This window comes from Cuculus canorus, chromosome 10 (genome assembly GCF_017976375.1).
Source record: "Cuculus canorus isolate bCucCan1 chromosome 10, bCucCan1.pri, whole genome shotgun sequence".
Lineage (NCBI taxonomy): Eukaryota > Metazoa > Chordata > Aves > Cuculiformes > Cuculidae > Cuculus > Cuculus canorus.
In genome coordinates, this window is record NC_071410.1 from 22,165,924 (window position 1) to 22,184,967 (window position 19,044).

General features: G+C 48.8%; 1 protein-coding gene across 1 annotated transcript in view; it reads left to right on the top strand.

Moving 5' to 3' along the window:
- C10H8orf48 (chromosome 10 C8orf48 homolog) overlaps positions 1–19,044 on the top strand; it is a 79,433-nt gene that overhangs the window by 15,506 nt on the left and 44,883 nt on the right. The window contains exon 6 of the mRNA XM_054075862.1: positions 10,921–11,046. Within this exon, the coding sequence (XP_053931837.1) occupies positions 10,921–11,046 (126 nt within the window). The remainder of the gene's footprint in view (positions 1–10,920; positions 11,047–19,044) is intronic.

Below are 19,044 nucleotides of genomic sequence, written 5' to 3' on the forward strand. Positions count from 1 at the left end.
AAAGGCCACTAGCACCTCGTGGCACTGAACCTTAGATGAATGAAATGCTGCCTTACTGAACGTTAGGGCTGGGTCCTGCCTGCTTTCTGTGTGGAACTGTGAATCCTCATGCACAGGATGCAGCATCAGGCAGCTCCTGCCAAGGACCAACCAGCCTGGATTGCTGGAGGCTCTCCTGGGATTTCACAACCTTTGGCCAGATGATGAGGTCAGTGCAAAGCAACACAGCTCTGATTTCTGTCAGACGTTGGTTTGCATTAACCCAAATCCAACCTTGAACCTTTCCCTGGCCAGCAGATTTCTGAGAGTGTGAGCAGCAGGTTGAGTTTTACTGTTCTAGTGATACAATAGAGATTAAAAATATGTGGTTGTGTCAGGTTTACTTTGCACAAATGAGACTATAGAAATATATATATATATGTATAATAAAGCTGTAGGAAATCTCCAGGCTGCTAACAACTCTTATAAATGACAAAACAAGGATATATTTGCTTGGAAATGTCCTATTTTCCATTCTTTTATTATTTCCTTTTTCAGGTGAAGTGAGAGTATTTCACGGCAGATTCTTTTTACTTATGAAACAAGTCTGGGTGTGCTTTGAAAAAGGCTGCTTTCATGGTCTTTCTGATACTCCTCCTGCGCTCTCTGCAGTTTTTTACCTCGCAGTTTCCACTTATGAAAGCAATAGGTTACTAAGGATGTCATTATCAAAGAGAAAAAAATGACCAACACTATTGTCAGTGCAACAGTGGATGAGAGGGACCCCTCTAGCGGCTGAGTTTCCATGTCCCTCGTAGTGTTTAGTTCAGCCGAGTTCTCATAGCCCGCTGAGGCCAAGAGCATGGGTGCAGGAACCTCTTGGAACTTGAGCCTCATCGGGATTCTGTAATTGTTCTCACTTGGGCAAATGTTCCAAAGCAGCGAGAGCTACGCTTGCCTCGTCACCTGTGTCATTTTACGACAGCTCTGGCCTTGGATTCTCTGAGCATGGATGAGGCTCAGCAGCTCTGTGCGTGCAGCCAGGGAACTCGGGGATGTCAGGAGGGCACAGCACAGGTCATGGATAGCTGGAGCAGTCAGAAAGATGTGGGCACTGTTGTTGTCTCTACCACCATGTGAGGAAAGCTGCTCAGATGGCTGCAATTTGGGATCCTTTGTTTCCTTGAGGAGGTAATTGAAATAAGTCTCATCACTTTTCCAGTGACGTGAGGGCAGGGCTTGTCTTCCAGCTTAGAAGAGAAACAACTGCTGCGTCAAGTATAGTTTGTGTCTTAAGATTTTGTTAGGTGAGATGTGGTTTTTCTTGCCCCAAATATTCCCAAAAGTCAGTGAAATCAAAGGCATATTTTGTTGCTGAGGGACAGGATTGGCTTTGCTAACATCACAGCCATTAACAAACCCAGCTACAATCCAGGAGCTGTTGTATCAAGAAAGGGTTTGTATTTTCCCCTCTTCTTTGACGTTTGCTCTTAGACCTGGTTTGTCTGGAAAAGTTTTTGATTGGGGGATTTTGTCATCATTATACTGGAATTCAGGAGACGTCCTCGCTGATTTGCAAATCTGGAATCTGGAAACATGACCTAGGTGGAATATGAGACAGGATTATTTAAGAGGTTAGCTCCTGGAAGGCTGTCAGCTGTAATCGAGAATGTAAAACCCTTACTTGGTCATAATTCCCATAGAATTGCAAATACACTTCAGTCATTTGGTTTAGATATGTGCTGGGCATGGCCAGTCCTAAAGAATTCCCTCATCTGAGCAGTTCTGAAGTGAAAAAGCTGGTCTGAAGAATCACAGAATCATGGAGTGGTTTGGGTTGGAAGGGACCTTAAAGCCCATCCAGTTCAACCCCCTGCCATGGGCAGGGACACCTCCCACTGGATCAGGGGCTCCAAGCCCCATCCAACCTGGCGTTGAACCCCTCCAGAGATGGGGCAGCCACCACTGCTCTGGGCAACCTGGGCCAGGGCCTCCCCACCCTCACAGCATTTCTTCCTAAGATCTCATCTCAATTTCCCCTCTTCCACCTGAAAACTGTTCTATACGTGTGCTCAGGATTGCAGGGAGAAGGTACAGTGCCGCTCTGCCCTCCCTCCCCACTTCCCTGCTCCACATCTCCAAGGAACAAGGCTGGCCTCTTGTTGTTAATTTCTGCCTTCATTTGGGACAGTCGGATTTGGCCCCAGGACGTGTTCATCTGAGGAGCTGTAAGCACTTCCAGAGCTATTTATTTCCAATAACAGATTGCTCCAATCCCCCTCCACCCTACTTCCAAATGCTTTGAGGCAAAAATTAGGTTTCAGAGATCTTGCAGCATTACGGTTTCTTCAGAGATGCTCTGCTTGATAGGATGCCATTGTAATCCATACTCATTATAGAAAGCTGTGATTCATCCCACTCAGGCTAGCAGAGAACCGAGGGTCTCCCTTACTAATTAACAGCGTGTTCTTGTTTTTAATAACGACTGTTTACTACAGATTAGCATTCTGTTGGTGTTAAAAGATGTAAATGAGCAGTTTGTGCCAGTGTGGAACAATATGTTCACATCATCAAAAATAAATGTTGACTTTAAAGAAAGTTTAATAGAATAGAATTGAAACAAATCGAATCACAGAATGGTTTGGGTCAGAAGGGACATCAAAACCCATCCAGTCCCACCCCCTGCCATGAGCAGGGACACCTCCTACTGTATTCGGTTGCTCAAGACCCCATCCAACCGGGCCTTGAACACCTCTAGGGATGGGGCAGCCACCACTGCTCTGGGCAACCTGGGCCAGAGCACATTTCTTCCTAAGATCTCATCTCCAACTCCCCTCTTTCAGCTGAAAGGCATTTCCTCTCATCCTATCCCTGCACTCCCTGATCAAGAGCCCCTCCTGGCTTTCCTTTCAGAACTGGAAGCTGCTCTAAGGTCTCCCCACAGCCTTCTCTTCTCCAGGCTGAACAACCCCAACTCTCTTGGCCTGTCCTCATACGGGACGTGCTTAGCCCTCGCATAATCTCTGTGGCCTCCTCTGGCCTTGCTCTAACAGATCCATGTCATTCCTGTGCTGGACTTATGTCCTTCCTAAAGCTGACTGAATGTTCATTTCACATACGGGAACGAGTGCAACACACCACATTTTTGATGAATGTCTGCATGTTGCTCTGCTGGCAAGACTTACCAGGAGGTTGTGACAGAAGAATATTTTAGTACTACTTAGCCATGTATTCATTGTCTTTCTCAAGAAGCTGAGAGAAAGAATCTGCAGTAAAAGAACTTAAGAAACTGAGAAATGCCCTTCTGATTCATTCTGTCTACCATCCACATGAAAGTCCAGGAAAGCGGAATGTCTCAGTGCTAAGGAAAATTGGATCTTGCCCATATCTCATCTTATCTGTCTCCACAACTACCAGATTCCTATGGGGACAATATGAAATCATTAGGCGTCTGGTACTATTGGCACCATTCCAAGAAGATATGTGGATGTTATAATACTTGTAACTCCATTTCACCATCAGTCCAGGTGTGTGTGTTCTCAAAACCAAAACAGGATTGCTTTTAAAACCTGAAGTCTGCAGAGTGTGCTGCTTGTGCTTTAGCTGCGCTTTGGGAGGAGGAGGGGAAGGCTGCTTTTATGGACAAGTGCCTGCCCTTCAAAACATCACCTGAGGGTTCTGTTTACAGCTCTGCCACAGACTTGTGAGTGACTGTGACCAAACCGCTCAATGTCTGCGGGTAATACAACGATGTACCACCGCTTCCTAGTCTGCCGGGCTTTTAAGCCTCTTGAGGGCAAAGAACACTTCTTCCTGTGGTGTGTGGATGAAGTGGTGAACTAGATTGCAAGTGAAGGGTGCAGGGTGATGGGGATGAGAGAAACCTCAGACACGCACTGTACAGTGTCAAATGTTGAATTACTTCTAGAATCATAGAATTGTTTGGTTGGAGAAGACCTTTGAGATTGTCAACTTCAGCTGTAGTTGCCCACTACTAAAACAGATCCCTGAGCACCTCGTCTGCCTGTCTTTTAAATCCCTCTAGGGATGGGGACTCCACCACCTCTCTGGGCAGCTGTTTCAGTGCCTGAGAACCCTTTCAGGGAAGACATTTTTCCAGATGTCTTGTCTGAACCTCCACTGGCACAACTGGAGGCCATTTCCCCTCATCCTGTCGCTTGTCACTTGGGAGAAGAGCCTAACACCTATCTCACTACAGCCTTCTTTCAGGCAGTTGTAGACAGTGATAAGGTCTCCCCTCAGTCTTCTCTCCTCCAGGCTAAACAGCCCCAGGTCCCTCAGCCACCTCTTATGAGTCTTGTTCTTCAGCCCCTTCCCCAACTCTGTTCCTCTTGTCTGGAAGGGGAGCAAGAGAACTGCTTTCAGCAGTTGTTCAGCCTGTTCTGCCTTCATTGTGCCTTAGGTTTTCTCCTCATTCCTACATTGGTCAGAGCCATAAGCCAACACAAAGTTCCATCTCATTCCTATGAAAGGAGCAGTATCTAGTGGGGTCTGTATGCTCTCTAAAGCTGCAAAGGACTTCGGTATCGTTGCAGGACAGTCAATGCATGACCAAAGCAAGTCATTTCAGAGCAGAACCTGGTACCATTGTCCCTCTGCACTGAGAGATTCTGAGCAAAATGGCTTCCCTTGATTCAGATGGAAGTTGCAGGCGGAGCGACTGCTCACGATGTCTGCTTTTGTGTTCCAGAAGAACTTGTGTGGGCAGGTGTCTGTGCTGAGCGTGGACCAGAAATGTAACATGCTGTTTTCCTGGGCATTCCATTTCTAGAGAACCCATACAGAGCTGATTCTGGTTAGAGTTTTAATTTTAATTAAGTACTCCCTGAAGCGTACAGCAGTTGAAGCAACAGCTGTGGTGGTGTGGGTTTAGACTCTCGGAATTGGATACTCATAGAATTGCAGAAATATTTAGGTTGGAAAAGAACTTTTAGATCATCAAATCCAACCTTTAACCCCGCACTGCCAGCTCCTCCAATAAACCATATCCCTAAGTGTCGCATCCATCCCACTGATTCTGTCGGTGATTTCTCATGTTAGGAGTACATGGTAATTTAGTGTGATTGTGTAAACAGCAGCAGCTTTTGCGGTGTGATTAGAGCTACCTTGCAACTGCTTGCAAACACTGCCTTTTGTGTGTCCAGACATAGAATCATAGAATAGTTTGGAATGGAAGGGACCTTAAAGATCATCCAGTTCCAACCTCCTTTCGATGGGCAGGGATGCCTCCCACTGGATCAGGCTGCCCAAGGCCCATCCAACCTGGCCTTGAACACCTCCAGGGATGGGGCAGCTACAGCTTCCCTGGGCAGCCTGGGCCAGGGCCTCTCCATCCTTATGGTGAAGAAATTCTCCCTTATGTCTAGTGTAAATCTGCCCCTCTCCAGTTGCCCCTTGTCCTATCACTACAAGCCTTTGTAAACAGCCCCTCTCCAGCTTTCCTGTAGCCTTTTCAGGTACTGGAAGGTTGCTATAAGGTCTCTTCGGAGCCTTCTCTTCTCCAGGCTGAACAAGTCCTTGTGGCAGTTACCGATGCCTGTTACCAAGAACAAACTCCACACAAGTCATGTTAGAAATTGAACGCTTTCTGAGTTCCCGCCATAAGCCAGTGTGACTAAAATGTACCTGTGACAGGACTTCGATGATCCTTGTGGATCTCTTCCAGCTCAGGTCATTCTGTGATTGTATTTTAATCCTTCCTCACACAGGGATGAGGAGCAGGTGCTGAGCTCTTCTCTCTGGCCACTGATGACAGGACCTGAGGGAATGGCAGGAAGATGGGCCAGAGGAGGGTTACGTTGGACACTGGGAAAAGGTTCTTCCCCCAGGGGGTGGTGGGGCCTTGGAACAGCTTCCATGGAAGCAGTCAAAGCACCAAGCCTGACAATATTCCAGAAGTCTTTGGCCAAGACCCTCAGCCCCACGGTGTGAGTGTTGGGGTTGTCTGGTGCAGGAGCAGGAGCTGGACTCGATGGTCCTTGTAGGTCCATTCCAGCTCAGGACATTCTGTCATTCTGTGATTTCAGCCCCCTTGTCTACAGAAGAGTGTGAGGAAGGATTATCATCCTGATCCATCAGATCATTTTATGACAGTTTTAGGGTGGCTTTGCAATTGAATGCTCCCAGTAGGGAGTGGGCTGAGGCTTAGGCAGGCTGCAATCTGGTGTGGTGGGAAGAGACTATGAGTCTGATTCCCTTCGCATGCTCATGTTTGAGGAAGGGCTTGGATATTTCCCTTTTTCTTTTAAACCTGGAAAATAGTTCCTGTATCAAAGTCTGTTCTCTCAGCAGTCGAACAGATCTGTTCTTTCCTGATGTTCACTTTGAAATAGGCTTCACTGCATCTTAAAAACCCTGTGGAGATTGTTTTTTCACAACAGCCCCCAATATCTCTCTTTCCACAGGGCAGATCTTCCTGGTAAGTCTTTTTTCCCTTTCTAACGGAACAACCTTATATCATCAGCTAAAAAAACTACCCTGCAAAACACAGATCCTTTTTTCCCTTTGAAATTATCTTTAACGTTTTGCCAGTGTACCTCGTATTCATTCCTTTTGCACAGCATCCCATGCCGTCCTCACATCCCTTTCGAAATCAGGGGCGATTACATCCTGCGATGACGGAGGCATCCTATGAGTTGTTCCATTAGTCTGTGTTTTAAATGTTGTTCTGCGCAAATATGAATCCTGGAGTGCAAACAATTCCTGAGCCTACCCTGAAGCTTCAACTTGCTTGGTGATTTTTCCCTTTGCCTGTTTGTAGGATCTGTTTCTCTTAAAGCTCTGGTTGATGATAGATTTGGAGTCAGAATAACCACTCACCAACACAGGGACAGTGGAATGTTTAATTGCTTCCTTGAGTTATAGGATGAATGAAGACTGAAAGCTGTTTAGAGCTGAGTTCAAATGAACAAACCCAGAACCTAAGAACCCACATAAAATAAGATCTCAAGACAATCAGCTGCCTGATACGTTAAGTTCTTGTTTTCTTTGCAGGGTTCTGACTCTGGGCTGTGAAAGGGAGATGAACAAAAAAGATCTGCTTTCCTATCCCCCTGCTTTTTTAAATCTCTCCTCTCTTGTTTTCTCTTCCTCCACTGCTAGTGAGGAAAGTAATTACGGATTGGGTGCTTCACAGCCTTTCTCTTGGATCTAAAATCAGCCAAGATTGAAACTCCTGCAGGGATAACATTTTTTTTTTTTTTTAAATGTGCCAAAGAGTAAAAGATTCTTTGAACTTTCAGGTGTTCATCTAACTCATTTAAAAAGAAAACCCTTCTTCCAGCTGGTGTGCCTGTCCCTGATGAACACTTGCTGTCTGGGGCTACAGCACGGTTGTAAGAATCATAGAATCACTTGGTTGGAAAAGACTTTTGAGATCATCAAGTCCAACCGTACCTGTTCACTACTGAACTAGATCCCTGAGCACCTCACCTACCTACCTTTGAACCCCTCCAGGGATGGAGACTCCACCACTGCCTTGGGCAGCCATTCCAGGGCCTGAGAGCCCTTTTGGTGAAAGAATTTTTCCTGATGTCTAATCTGAACCAATCCTGGCGCAACTGGAGGCCATTTCCTCTTGTCCTATTGCTTGTTACTTGAGAGAAGAGACCAGCAACCACCTCTCTACAACCTCCTTTCAGATAGTGATGAGGTCTCCCCTCAGCCTCCTTTTCTCCAGGCTAAACAGCCCCAGGTCTCTCAGCCACCTCTCATAACCCTTGTTCCCCAGCCCCTTCCCCAGCTCCGTTCCCTTCTCTGGATGTGCTCCAGCCCCTCAATGTCCTTCTCGCAGTGAGGAGCCCAAAAAGTCAATCCTTGGGGAATTTCACCTTTAAAATCAGACAAGGAAAATAAGGAGTTAACGCGTGGGAGGGAGCAGGGGGCTGAGATGGGGGAGTGAGGAATGTCATTTGAGATGCAGCTACTTTGTGTCTGCCTTTCCGGCATAAGATCACAATTCTTTTCAAGCAGCAGGGAATGGGGACAGTCTGTCTCACTTGAGAGTACTAGGTAGGCAGAAAGCACCCTGCCTTCCTCCTTGCTCCCTCCTCTCCCAGTAGCTCCTCCTTGGGGTGAGGAGAACCAGTAGGTGGTCACCTGGTCCCAGCACGGAGGCTGGAGGAGCAGGCAAAGTAGAAGAGAGGAATTAAGATTTTCCTTAAGCCTTCAGTGCTCACTGGTAAAGTAGACTTTCCTTTAACTCCAAATCACATTCCAAAACAGACAAGTTCTGTGATAGCCATCTCAGTGAAGGTGTTGGAGATCAGGGGGTACCAGGGCAGGTGGCCGTGCGTTGCATTAGCCCTGGCTGGAAGGGGCTGAGGGCCATGTCCCTACCACGGGCTGAGGGGTTTGGCACAGGGGGCTCTGCTGCCACTGTGGGGGAACAGGGGACAAGGGACACAGGTGGCTGAGGGGAGGCTTCCACACATGGGGAGAAGCAAGTGCACAATGCATGGGAAAGGGTGAGGGATCCCTGGGGGTCCCAGTGGGGATGGGGAGGAAGAGGCATGTGGAGAAGAGGAGGAGGAGGAGGGTGTTTATAGGGGTGTCCAGTGACATGCCGTGTTGTGAGGGAGGATGCTGTGTGTCTTCGTGCTGGGCTGTATGATGGGTGTACAGGAGGGGAGCTGCTGGTACCCAGGGGAGGACGGTCATGGAGCAGGGTGGCACCAGTGTGGGCCACAAACAGCAGGGTGACACTGCTCTGCTCCGTGCTGTGCTGTACCAGTCCCACATGCCAGTCCCACACAGTGCAGTGCATAGCATCCTGCACGCCAGTCCTGTGCAGTGCAGTGCAATGCTGTGGCATCCCGCGTGCCGGTACCATGTGGTGCTGTGCCGTGGCATCCTGCACGCTGGTCCTGCCCAGTGCTGAGCCAGCCCAGCATGCCAGGTGCTGCGATGCCCGGTGCGGTGCCAGCCCTGCATGCTCAGTGCTGCAATGCCCAGTGCTGTGCCAGCCCCGCATGCTGGGTGCTGCGATGCCTGGTGCTGTGCCAGCCCCACATACAGGGTGCTGTGATGCCTGGTGCCATGCCAGCCCCGCAGGCTGGGTGCTGCGATGCCCGGTGTCAGCTCCACACAGCTGGTACCAGCTCTGCATGCCGGGTGCCAGCCTTGCAAACCCGGTACCAGCCCCACATGCTAGTACGAGCCCCGCATTCTTGGTGCCAGCCTGTATACTTTGTGCCAGCCCCACACAACCAGTACCAGTCCCACATGTTGAGTACCATCCCTACAGACCTGGTGCCATCACCGGATGCCTTGTACCAGCCCCCAGGCCAGTACCAGCCCTGCGTGCCGGCTGCTGCAATGCCCGGTGCCATCCCGCACACCAAGTACCAGCTCCACATGCCCAACGCCAGCCCTGCACGCCGGGTATGAGCCCTGCTCGCTGGGTGCCAGCCTTGCATGCTATGCTCCTGGTAGAGGCTGCGCTGCAGCGGGATGCAGTGGGGTGCAGGGGAGCAGCAGGATGCAGCGGGGTGCGAGGGAGCAGCAGAATGCAGCGGGATGCAGGGGAGCAGCGGGATGCAGCGGGGTGCAGGGGGGTGCGAGGGAGCAGCGGGATGCAGCGGGGGGCGAGGGAGCAGCGGGATGCAGGGGGTTGCAGGGAAGCATCCCACAGGCTGAACCTTGACAATCAGCACGGTGGCAGCAGGACCGGGAAAATGAGCTCGCCGGGATCAATTCATTCGGGCGATTCCCTCGAGAAGAGGCACCCAGGGAAGGGAGGGAGGCTTCAGTGCCCTTTTACCACCCCGTGGCCGCTGCCCCTCCCGCCGGTTCCGCAGCCGGGATGCAGCCCAGCCCCGCAGCGCTCACCTCCTCCTCCTTGCCTGGCCGGGATGCTTCCCAGCAGGAATGGTCCCCGTGGGGGTGCAGGAGCAGCCTCGCAGCCCGGCTGCCTCCACGCACCCATCAGCTGGGCTCGGTAACTTTATCCAGGGGGAAGAACGGCTCCCAGGGAGCTTCCCCAAACGGGGAGGAGCGTGGCGGTGCGGAATCAGGTCAGGAACGTAAAAACCCAGGAGTTGGGCACAGACACCGAGATTAAAAGTGTTAGCATAATCCAGGCAGAAGAATCAGGCTGAGACAGGGACAAGAGGCGCTCCTGGGAATGAAAAACTCTCGCTTCCTTCCCTTATTTGTGTCACCAAGCAGGGTAATTTGCTCCTTTTGTCAGGTGAATTTTCCTAAGGAATAGAGTAGAATGTAAAAGAAATGTTTTCAGCTTCTGACTGTGTTTAAGCATGTTCTTCATAGAATCACGGAATGGTTTGGGTTGGAAGGGACCTTAAAACCCATCCAGTTCCACCCCCTGCCATGGGCAGGGACACCTCCCACTGGATCAGGGGCTCCAAGCCCCATCCAACCTGGCCTTGAACCCCTCCAGGGATGGGGCAGCCACCACTGCTCTGGGCAACCTGGGCCAGGGCCTCCCCACCCTCACAGCAAAACATTTCTTCCTAAGATCTCATCTCAATCTCCCCTCTTTCAGCTGAAAACTGTTCCCCCTCATCCTATCCCTGCCCTCCCTGATCCAGAGCCCCTGCCCAGCGTTCCTGAAGCCCCTTTCAGTACTGGAAGGAAGTTCTTGGCTGTCAAACCAGTGTTCCGACACGCTTTTCATGGTTCCTTACACGTGTGAAATGCTGTCTTTGTCCTGTCATCTTGTATCGATTGAGTCCTGGAGAAATAGATGTCACACACTTGTTCCAAAACATACACACGTGCGTATCAAATAGTCTGGATTGAATAATTGCCTCTGACTCCAATCTCCAATGTGCATCTCTTGCTCAGCCACAGGCAAGGAGGCTGCTCGCTCATCCCTTATTGTTCCACTGGTGAGAAATCCTCGTGGATCTTGGTTTGTATGCTTCCTTTTTCTGATCTCTGTCTTTTGTTCATTAATAGATGGCAAAGCTCCCAACAGGAGCATACAGCGGGATATGTATGCTCAGACAAAAGCCATCCATATGTATGGATCAGACGAAAGCCATCCCTGAGTGCCGAGGAGCTGGGTGCTGCCAGGACTCCAGTGTGAGTCTTGTGACTTTTAATATCTTTGTTTATTTAATCAACTGCACGTTCCAAAAGAACTAGGGTGGATTTAGGTTATTTAGAAGGCAGAACTCAAATGTGGATGCCTAAATCTGGGTACCTAAATACATACATATCTTGTGAAGAAGTGGGCCTGACTTTCCTAGGTGCTAAGCAACTGTTCTGCGTTTCCATCTGCTTTGAAGTCACATCCCACCCTTTGCCACCTTCCTCATGGCCACACTTTTAAAAAGAAATCAGCTGTGAAAAGTAGGCTGCTTTATTCTTTTGCTTACAGATTAATTCTGCCGAAAAGAAGATGCAGCCTAAAACATGATACTGGCTAAAGGGGAGTCAGTAACAGCAAAGCCAAGAGGCCCAATGTCTCTGGTGTAAGTGTGCAGGAGAGCTTGTCTGCTGCGCGCCTAAAATGGACTCAAAGAGCCACCAAACAAACTGCAGTTGCCTCTCTTGCCTTCGATGTGCACAGAAACCAAGCAGCTTTGGCAGTTAAAGGCTGAAACCGTGAAAATGTTGATTCTTGACAACTTCTTAATGAGGTGACTCTGGATTAGAGATGGTATCAATCAGGAGAGAACATCAAGGACAGCATCATCTCGTCAGTGTAGGTCACAGTGGGTAACTGGATCCACTGGGGTGCAGTGCATCCTCTGCTGTGGTATCTATCTGTGGTGTGTAACTTTGCACTCCTTGCTTTTGTTGCCCCAGCCTGGGGTGCAGGGAGGTGACCTGTACCTACTCCAGGCTCCCTCCAGGTCTCCTTAGGAGCTGGGGGAGTGCAGCTGCGTGTGCTGCAGGGGAGAGAACCACAACTGCAATTAGTGGTTTTACAGGGCAGATCACTGGAGTGGAGGAAAAGCACTTTACATCTTCGCTACCATATAGACAAACTGCAAACACAGCTGGAACCTGTACCCATGCTTCAGGCTTGAAAATGGTGCATTTCTGAGGTGGTCTTGGAACAGTATCCTGGGCTGCATCCCAAGCAGTGGGACCAGCAGGGCAAGGGAGGGGATTCTGCCCCTCTACTTCACTCTGGTGAGACCCCACCTGCAGCCCTCTGTCCATTTCTGGAGTCCTCAGCACAGGAAGGATGTGGAACTGTTGGAGTGAGGCCAGAGGAGGCCACGGAGATGATCTGAGGACTCGAGCACCTCCCATACCAGGACAGGCTGAGAGAGTTGGGGTTGTTCAGCCTAGAGGAGAGAAGGCTGCAAAGAGACCTTAGAGCAGCTTCCAATGCTAAGAGGGGCTCCAGGAAAGCTGGGGAGGGGCTCTTGTTCAGGGAGTGGTGGGACAGGATGAGGGGGAATGGTTTTCAGCTGAAAGAGGGTTGATTAAGATGAGGTCTTGGGAAGAAATGTTCTGCTGTGAGGGTGGGGAAGCCTTGGCCCAGGTTGCCCAGAGCAGTGGTGGCTGCCCCATCCCTGGAGGTGTTCAAGGCCAGGTTGGATGGGGCTTGGAGCCCCTGATCCATTGGGAGGTGTCCCTGCCCATGGCAGGGGCTGGAACTGGATGGGCTTTGAGGTCCCTTCCGACCCAAACCATTCCATGATTATGATTCTATGAAGTTCTGTTTTTCTTACTATCTGAATTTTTCTGTCTTATACAATCCATAAATCTTGAGTTTATATTTCTTTTGATATGCAGCTTCTTACTGAAGTATCTTATGTCATCGGGAAAAGCTATATATAGTGTATGTGTGTGCATGCATATTTATAAATAAGCATAGACATAAATATACAAAGACCTGCGCATATAAATTTCTATCAGTTTGAATATGGGTAGTTTTTCCTCCTCTTTTATGTATTTAACTCTCTCCAGCATTTTGTCTTTATACTCATAAGTAAAGCAATAAGGAATGTCTGAAAATGGTTTAATTTGTTTTTATGTTACATTGAATTTCTCGCATTCTCAAATTTGCCACTTCCTGAATCTTCTCTGTTTCAAGGCTCAGAACTGGTCAGAAACTGCATCAGTCACTCTTAAGATTATGGCTGTGTCAATGTTTATTTGGTGTAGCCCCATCTCCTTCAGGAAAACTGACACTTCTTGGAAGATCTGTGGTTCAGTAACTATTTGACCTCACAGTTAAACCTGCAGATCTCAGTCAGCAGGGTTGCACAAATTGTAGAATCATGGAGTGGTTTGCATTGGAGGGGACCTTAAAGCTTACCCAGTTCCACCCCCTGCCATGGGCAGGAACACTTCCCACTGGATCAGGGGCTCAAAGCCCCATCCAGCCTAGCCTTGAACCCCTCCAGGGGTGGGGCAGCTATGGCTTCTGTGGACAATCTGGTCCAGGGCCTCCCCACCCTCACAGGAAAACATTTCTCCCTAAGATCTCATCTGAATTTCCCCTCTTTCAGCTAAAAACTGTTCCCTCCTTGTCCTCTCTGTGTCCTCAAGAGCCCCTCCACAGCTTTCCTGGAGGCCCTTTCAGTACTGGAAGCTTTTCTGAGGTCTTCCTGGAGCCTTCTCTTCTCCAGGCTGAACAACCCCAACTCTCTCTGCCTGTCCTCATATGGGAGTTGCTCCAGCCCTCAGATCATCTCTGTGGCCTCCTCTGGCCTCGCTCCAACAGCTCTATGTCCTCCCTGTGCTGAGGACTCCAGAACTGGACACAGGGCTGCAGGTGGGGTCCCACCAGAGCAGAGTAAGTAAATGCCCAGCTTCCGTTGATTTCAGCAGGATTTAGACCAAAGTATCTTTGTGCTGATGATCTCTTGACAATGAAAGCTCTTTGGTGTCCATGGGGGCTTAGAAAGACTGCAGCATATTCTGACAATAATTGAAGGCATAGAAGAAAAATGAGCATTTGTAGCTCCTTGAGAAGTTTGTGAAGCTTTGAAAAATAGCCCAGATCTTTTCTCCCAGCCTGCAGCAAACTGTTCCTTATTCAGCATTGCAGACGTCTCTGATGTCCCAGTCAGATTGTTGACATTTCCTTTGCTGCTTCTATTTTAAATGTTATAATTACTAATTTTCATGCTTCCAGATTGTCCTTTCTCTTATAAATTTAAACTACAAGCAGAGACAACTTAAAGGACATCAGATACCGCTGTAATGTCAGTACATGATACAAGGATATCAGTCCCAAGGTGATGTTTCTTCCTCTGCCACCTTCAGTGCCTGTACTGTTGTCAAGGTGCTGTTTTCATTATGTGGAGATCGAAACAATTCCATTCTGCCTAATGGTCTCTGTTTCACCTTGGCGCGGTGAGAAGGGAATGAAGCTTTCCTTATTTAGAACTGAGCAGGCATGCATTGCAAAAAAGAATTATTAAGAGCCCAGTTTCTCATCGAACCCAGCCCATCAAATCCCTCTCCATTTGGTAAAGTTTTCAATATCGACTGCAGGGGACTAGCGGAATTTACAGCCAAAGCTAATGAAATGAAATCACTTTATGCCAAAAGTTTCAGTGCTTGTGCATTGTTATTCTTCTCCAACCCTAACCGGAAGGTTTGATTTTATTAGGAGAGGGAAAATTTACTTAATGAAAAAATCAGTTAACAGCCTCTTCTTGGAGGAGTGGGTAATTCACCCTGGTGCTGCTGCTGCGTCTGTCAGTGTCACTAATTCTGATTGAATGCAGCCTGATCATAAAACATGGAATGACTTGTGAGATTTCAGAGGTGTTGCTGGTGGGAATTATCAGTGTTCCACTGGCATTGTACACAGGTAGCTCCGAAATGACTCCTGGAAATGGCTGTCAGTGTCTGAATTCTTTCTTCCAGACAGAAGGCAGGCAGGAAGGGTGGTGCTAGGGGTATAGGAACACATAAACCTGTGGAGGTCAGTCACAAGTTCCTGATTAATTTCTGCTATTAGGAGAAACTGAAATTAAATTATAGAGTCATAGAATCCTTTGGTTGGAAAAGACCTTTAAGATCGAGTCCAGCCTTACCTGTCCCCTGCTAAACCAGATCCCTGAGCACCTTGTCCGCCCTGTTTTTTAAACCCCTCCAGGGTTTAAAAGGTGGAGGGACTCCACCACTGCCCAGGGCAGATATTCCAGTGCCTGAGAACCCTTTTGGTAAAGACAAAATTCCTAATAGCCAGTGTAAACCTGCCGTGGTACAACTTGAGGCTGTTTCCTCTCATCGTATCACTGTTCCTCGGGAGAAGACACCAATACCCACCTCGCTCCAACCATGTTTCAGGCAGTTATGGACAATACAGATGATAGTAATAGTAGGAAACACTTCTGTACATAGGACACTGTTCTCCTGTGGAGTTCGTTGCTGCAAGTGTGCTCTGAAGTTGGAAGCCCTGAAGGATTTCAGCAAAGTTGTCAATGATGACATAGGAATGAGAGCATCTGTAATTCTAGGCTATACATCTTTATCGTGGCTCTGGTGGTAAGACAGACACTGCTTAGGCACATGCAAAGAGGAAATTCCTTTGGGACCAGGTTTCCTGTATTCATTTTTCTCTGTGAGAATAAAAGCATTTTTTAGAAGCATCTGGGAGTGGCTGGTGTCGGAACACCAGGCTGCATAGACATCATGTTTGATCTGGTGTGGCAGCTTTTGGTTTGGTACCAAGAAATGGTTTGAGTTTTGTGTCATCTGGGTGAGGAATAAATTCTCGTTCAGCAGCAGTGAGAGAAATCTGGATATTTCCACTGAGTGCAACTCCTCCTGTGTCTAACTACTTCAGTTTGTAATCCAACCACTAGCGGCTGGAGAGCCAAGTTGTTTAATTTACCAGGTCAAAACTCTCCTCAGCTTGAATCAAGTAGCTGGACCCCTGCATCCAGTTCTGGAATCCTCAGCACAGGAAGGACCTGGAGCTGTTGGAGCGAGGGCAGAGGAGGCCACAGAGATGATCTGAGGGCTGGAGAACCTCCTGTATGAGGACAGGTTGAGAGAGTTGGGGTTGTTCAGCCTGGAGAAGAGAAGGCTCCAGGGAGACCTTAGAGCAGCTTCCAGTGTTGAAAGGGGCTCCAGGAGAGCTGGGGAGGGGCTCTTGATCAGGGAGCGCAGGGTAGGACAAGAGGAAACAGTTTTCAGGTGAAAGAGGGGAGACTGAGATGAGATCTTAGAAAGAAATATTTTGCTGAGAGGGTGGGGAGGCCCTGGCCCAGGTTGCCCAGAGCAGTGGTGGCTGCCCCATCCCTGGAGGGGTTCCAGGCCAGGTTGGATGGGGCTTGGAGCCCCTGATCCAGTGGGAGGTGTCCCTGCCCATGGCAGGGGATGGGACTGGATGAGCTTTGAGGTCCCTTCCAACCGAAACTGTTCAGTGATTCTATGATTCTGTGAAATAATGAACATCCTGGAAATGTGAATTACAGTGAGAGTATTCGGATGTACGTAGGACAGGTATATCTCATTTCACACTACTGTGTTGCAAGGGTGAGGACAGGTAAAGTGGCTGATGTACTTTGAAATGACCCCGAGTAATCCCAGAATAGATCTCTGCCAGCACCAACCTTGTTCATTCCTTGGATTTTCTTTTGTTGCCTCTCTCACCTCATGTAGAGCACCTCTTAAATTTAAACCCCAGGCGTGTCTCCAGAAAATCTCTATCCCATTCAGGAAATAGATCTGTACTCTTTTGACTGGACTTCCATGTGCTCTATGTACCATCCTGTGATTTTGCCTGAAGTTCATTCTTCTCATAACAGAATCAAACAATGATTTGGGTCAGAAGGAACCTCAAAGCCCATCCAGTTCCACCCCCTGCCATGGGCAGGGACACCTCCCACTGGATCAGGGGGATCAAAGCCCCATCCAACCTGGCCTGGAACCCCTCCAGGGATGGGGCAGCCACCACTGCTCTGGGAAACCTGGGCCAGGGCCTCCCAGTCCTCACAGCAAAACATTTCTCCCTAAGATCTCATCTCAATCTCCCCTCTTTCAGATGAAAACCATTCCCCTCATCCTGTCCCTGCCCTCCCTCATCAAGAGTCCCTCCCAGCTTTCCTGCAGGCAAGGCTGTGTCAGCTCTGTGTGTCTCAGGGTTTTTTAGTCTCTCCCTCCAAGGTATGAACATTGGTGCTTCTTGTTCTGAAGTGTAGATCAGAAAGCTGATGGAATGCTGAAACATGCCACCCTTATTAGTTTCTTCCCTTCTTTATTAAAGTTTACTTGAGTTTGGCAAAGTTATATGTGCAGTGCAACCAATGAGTTGCTGAGAAAAGTTGTCGTTAGCCTGTGAGGATGAACAGCAGGTCTTGTGTCAATCATGGCAGACAGACTGTCCTTCAGAAGGCAGCTGAAGGGAGGACCCAAATTTAGCAAGTGACGGATTTGCCTCTGGGCAATATCGGGAAGTAATCCAATCCAATGGGAAGTGTCCTTGTCCATGGCAGTGGGGTGGAACTTGATGGGTTTTGAGGTCTCTTCCAACCCAAACCATTCTGTGATCCTGTGAAGGTCAGCTAATGGGGTTTTCTGGAGCAATGTGGACAGCCTGCCCTTGTGCTGAAGCACCTGCAGATTTCATCTCCTCGAACCGTGCAGTGGCCTGGAGAAGAGGAGGTCTTTTAGGACTTCTAACTGTGAATTTGGCAGGCTGAGTTGTTATTGGAGTTGAGGTGAGAGCGGCCCAGGACTGACTCAGAAACGAGACTGGGAGTGAGAGGGAAGCAGCACTGTTTTTGGTTAAGGACTTCGTAAAGGAGGAGGTTGGTGAGCCCGTACATAAAGGGAAAGCAGGAAAGATGTGCTTGCCAGAGGAGCACGTCATTTAGGGAATGTGCATCTCTGAGACTGGAGAGGAACCACTTGGGAAGGATCTGGGAGGGAAGCAGTTGGGTACAGGAGCTGATGTGAGAGTGGCTTCAGAGACGGGAATAGGAATGTGGACAGTGATAGTGAGGAAAATGGGTAAACAGCCTGAAGAGTGAGATGTAAAACCAGGGCTGAGGCAGAGGCTTTGATGGTGAGGGAGGGGAAGGGGACCTGAAAGAAACAGGCATCAGGCTCAGAACACGTGTTCCTCCACAGCATGGAGTGGAACCGGGCCCATTGCTGTTCCTTTCCTCTCAACGAAAACAGGAGAAGCCCACTGAGGGAGTCTCACCCTCCTTGCACTGGTCCACATGGAGCTTACCAGTTCAGTGATGAGCTAGAAGCCTGGCAGGTTACGTTGTGAAAAAGTCTTTGACTCTCCGACACAGCTTTACTGGTTGCAGAAGTTTGGGAATAGGTACAGAACAGTAATTTAAAGTGCAGGGGGAAAGGAGGTAATGTCAGCAAAGCAGCTGATGCACGGGTATGTGTCTGGCATTGGTTTGATGGAGGGAGAGTCATGAGCCCCCTTATTCTGATACCTGTTGGTGCTTCTCCCTCTCTTCCCTTTGGCTTTTGGATCTGTGGATCTGGGTGCATTTGCACTGCTCAGGAAGGAGGGGATTCTACCCCTCTGCTTCACTCTGCTGAGACCGCACCTGGAGCTCTGTGTCCAGTTCTGCAGTCCTCAGCACAGGAAGGACATGGAGCTGTTGGAACGAGTGCAGAGGATGCCATGGAGATGATCAGATGGCTGGAGAACCTCCTGTATAAGGACAGGCTGAGAGAGTTGGAGCTGTTCAGCCTGGAGAAGAGAAGGCTGCAGGGAGATCTTAGAGCAATTTCCAGTCCTTAAGGGCTCCAGGAAAGCTGTGGAGGGGCTCTGGATCAGGGAGGGCAGGGATGGGACAATGGAGAATGGTTTTGAGTTGTAAGAGGGGAGATTGAGTGCCACAGAATGCTGAGCACCCTACAAAAAGCATGCTCTCATTTTCTAAATTGCGTATCCCAAATTAATGAACGCTTCTACAACACAGAAGCTTTCTGATCATTTGTTCGCCGGTCAGTCCAGATAAAATAGAAGCATTGGGACAATGAGCTCATCATAAATGCATGAGTTCTATGAAACTTAGAAAAGCTATGTATTAATTAATTACATGCGCTCAGAGCAGAGTCTATGTTTGGAGAAGTAAAGTGGGTTAGACTACACAGAGATGAAATGATCTTATTCTGCAATAA